The sequence below is a fragment of the Theobroma cacao genome, chromosome 6 (genome assembly GCF_000208745.1).
Source record: "Theobroma cacao cultivar B97-61/B2 chromosome 6, Criollo_cocoa_genome_V2, whole genome shotgun sequence".
NCBI classification, from domain to species: Eukaryota; Viridiplantae; Streptophyta; class Magnoliopsida; order Malvales; family Malvaceae; genus Theobroma; species Theobroma cacao.
In genome coordinates, this window is record NC_030855.1 from 5,625,455 (window position 1) to 5,628,780 (window position 3,326).

At 34.9% G+C, this 3,326-nt stretch overlaps 1 protein-coding gene across 1 annotated transcript; it reads right to left on the reverse strand.

Annotated features, from left to right (window-relative positions):
- Positions 2,175–2,999, reverse strand: LOC18595532. Its single transcript, XM_018122771.1, has 3 exons — positions 2,931–2,999; positions 2,567–2,793; positions 2,175–2,490 (listed from the first exon to the last, which is right to left on the reverse strand). Exons 1-3 carry the CDS (start codon positions 2,997–2,999, stop codon positions 2,175–2,177), a joined length of 612 nt encoding a protein of 203 aa, XP_017978260.1.

Consider the following 3,326-nt stretch of genomic DNA (forward strand, 5'->3'; position numbering starts at 1 on the left):
ATAAAAATATCTACTTTAACCAAAACACTATATACCTATGTGAATTGAAATTAGAATAGACACATTAAGTTTAAGTTCTGATGCTGGCTACATACGGAATATAGGTATATTCCTATTCTATACATAAATCAATTTATTCATTCAAGCAAATAAATATGATCATATTCTATTCCAATTTCAACTTACACTAAACTCCCTTTTCCAAGTTATGTTTAGGTTTCTACATCAATTTGATTGGTGGTAGTTAATTAAAAGCATTAAGAACAAATTGGAATAAACAATTCAATCCCATTGCAATATTAGAAAAAGAAATTTAGCTACTCAAGATTGCAAAAATAATTAAAAACATATGAAGTTTAGCCATCAAGAGGAACAAGAATAATAAAAGCTAAGGAAAAAAATAAACAAATATTAGCAACCTTGATCTTCAATCTTTAGCCTCAACTTTTAACTTTTTGAATCTCTTTTTGAATTTTTCTTCTGTAAGGCTGACTTCTCCTCAAGCTATCATTTATAGCCTAAACTTAACCTAATTTTTCCTAAACTAAACTACTTTGGCCTAAAAACTCTTAATATGGGCTTAGAATAAGTGTAGCGCCTAATAGACTTAAGTTGGCCTGCATAACTTCTTTTCCCACAGCAATTTCTTCAAAATCTCTTCTTTGACACCATGGCACACCCCATTTAAGCTGCAGTGCTCCCTTGTTTTCATGTCTTCTTTTTGTTGACTACTGCACTCTGTCAATTTCCAATGTGATTATCCATCTTCGAGGAAAAATTGGGCAAGGTAATCTTTATGAAAGTTGTAGCGCTATCTCTTAGCATTCCAATGATCCAAGAATCATATCATTTGGATATCTAGGGTGGGAGTTATGCTCAAAATACCGCAATATGTACAAACAAGGCCTAGACTCCTTAAACATCCATTTTCACTTAGTTAAGCCTTATTCCTTTATAGTCTTACCAAAACATAAAAACTAATAAATAATAACTAAACTAAGGTAAATAAATATAAAATTAAAATAACTTAATAAAAATAAACTAATCAAAAAAATAACTAATAAGCCTAAACTTAAGAACTTAATTAACTTTTAAGAAAACTTTGAGATAAAAAATAATTTTATAAATAGAATTATCAATGGGACGGTGGCCGGTCAAGGACAACTCAGATGTGAAGGGGCAGAGAGAGAGGAGTGAAATTAAGAGAAATGAAAAAGGGAAAGTTGGTGGGGGGAGGGGGGGTGGGGGGACCTAAGCGGATTTAATATTTAAACTACCAACGGATTTCTTGATGGAAATTTCTTTCGGTAATTTAAAATAACAATACCGGCAAAAATTTCATCGGTACGTATACATTGAAACTACTAATGAAAATTCTTTTAGTAAACTTGTGGCTAACATAGCACGCATGCTCAAAGCCATTATCGACAAAAATTTCGTTGGTAATTTCATCCCGCAATTGAATATCTTTGCTAATTGGTGCTTTCGTCGACAACATTGGTTGGTAAATTTCATCGATAACTTTTTTACGAACAGAATTTTGTGGTCAGTAAACTTTGCATGCCTTTTATTTCGCACTATAAGCTTGCTAATGGACTACCGACAGAATCCTTTTTGTCATTATATTCTGTTGGTAAAAGTTATTCGACAAACTCGTCTGTAAATTTTGTCAGTAAAATATTCTCAATGTTTGACTTTGATTGATTAGCTATACATCTCATCAACGGATAATTTATCCTTGTCATGAGTAGCTTGATTGTTTGGCTATGTGCGATTGTGGCATTGTTTAACTATGCCAATTGTTGGATTATCAGTGGAAAATTCCATTTAGGATGCATTTGCATAATTGTTGTATTGTTTAGCCATACGCAATTGTTGCATTTGATTACCAAGTTGGTGCGTACTGTTTCGGTAAACAAAAATTAGATACTCAGTTGCTTCTAATATTGTAGAAATTTGAAGGCCTTAGCCTGTAAACGTGCATCATGTGCGTAAATCCAAGTTGTGCAAGATTTAATTATTTCGTCAACTCAGACAGGTATCTGTGAATAACCACGTTAAACAAGAAAGGGCTATCCAAGAGTTTCCAATACATTCCCTTTGTATCTTTACTAGAAAGAGAAGAGAAAACACAACAACGGAGTAGGCCATTGTTTTCCTTGCTGGAAACACTCTCAAACCTCGCCTTGCTGCTTGGCGTAATAGTCTGTTGTGAAAGCCTCAGCTTGCCGGTCCTCTTGTTCCTCAAAGTACTCTGTTCTGACATCATCAGCTAGCATGAGGCAGATCAACCAGAAGAGAGAAGCACTCAGGGCTAGGAACGCAGCACCACCAAAGAGACCGCTCTGGGCAGTGGGGCATGTTGTGTTCATGTCTTGATGAACATTGTCAGCTAAATGAAGGAGCTCAGTGATCGTCACCCAAAATAACATCCCTGCAGCCAACATGGAGAGTGCCCTGGTTCCATTTACAAACAACAGCCTTAAATAACTGATGGAAGAGGCTTAATTCAACAACAAATCAATGCTCGGAATAGAAAAGAATGTGTACATGATTATATACTCACGAAGTGACTAGGAAGAATACGAAGAATGTCATGCTTCGGAAGAAAACATAACGAGGAACAGATTTTCCATTGTAAGGATAAAAAACAGAAAAGTGTCCAACCAGCACTGATACAGCAAGTGATGCAACAGATAAGAAGCCTAGAACAACAGTTGGGTCGGATGGATACTTGCAAATAATGTGATCACCTCCTGTGGAAATTTGTGGATTTCCAGATGGAGGCTGTAAAATAATAAAAAAAGAACAAAGAAATGAAAGGAAACAAAAACGATATTCAGTTTGGTTGGCATCTTTGGCTAGCCATGTTTACCAATCAGAAAGAAGAGAAACTAAAAGTAATTTAGTTATGAGTTAAACGAAAGAACCTTTTTGTTTTCAGCTACTATTCCATAAATGAAGGATTTCACCCCAAATACTGCAACTGCATATGCCATTGTTTTTATTCTGATAGCCATCCTTTCAAGCAAAGCAATTCCAGACAAGGATAACAAGTTTTACAAGATTACCAGAGAGTGAAAAACTGTATAGTCACTGGTTATATATCAGTTGTTAGAGGTCATAGAAATCATCACATTCAGACATCATGGATATCACCGCTGCCTTTGCTTCGAGGAAACAGAGAAAACCTTGAAAAATCCGAACACTTTGTCCATATACATTAAGTCAACTAACAAATGCATGCTCATGTTTCAGACATATACATCATCAAATACCCGTGCTAATTTTTTATAGTCATTATTATTCCTTTCCTTTTAAAAGGT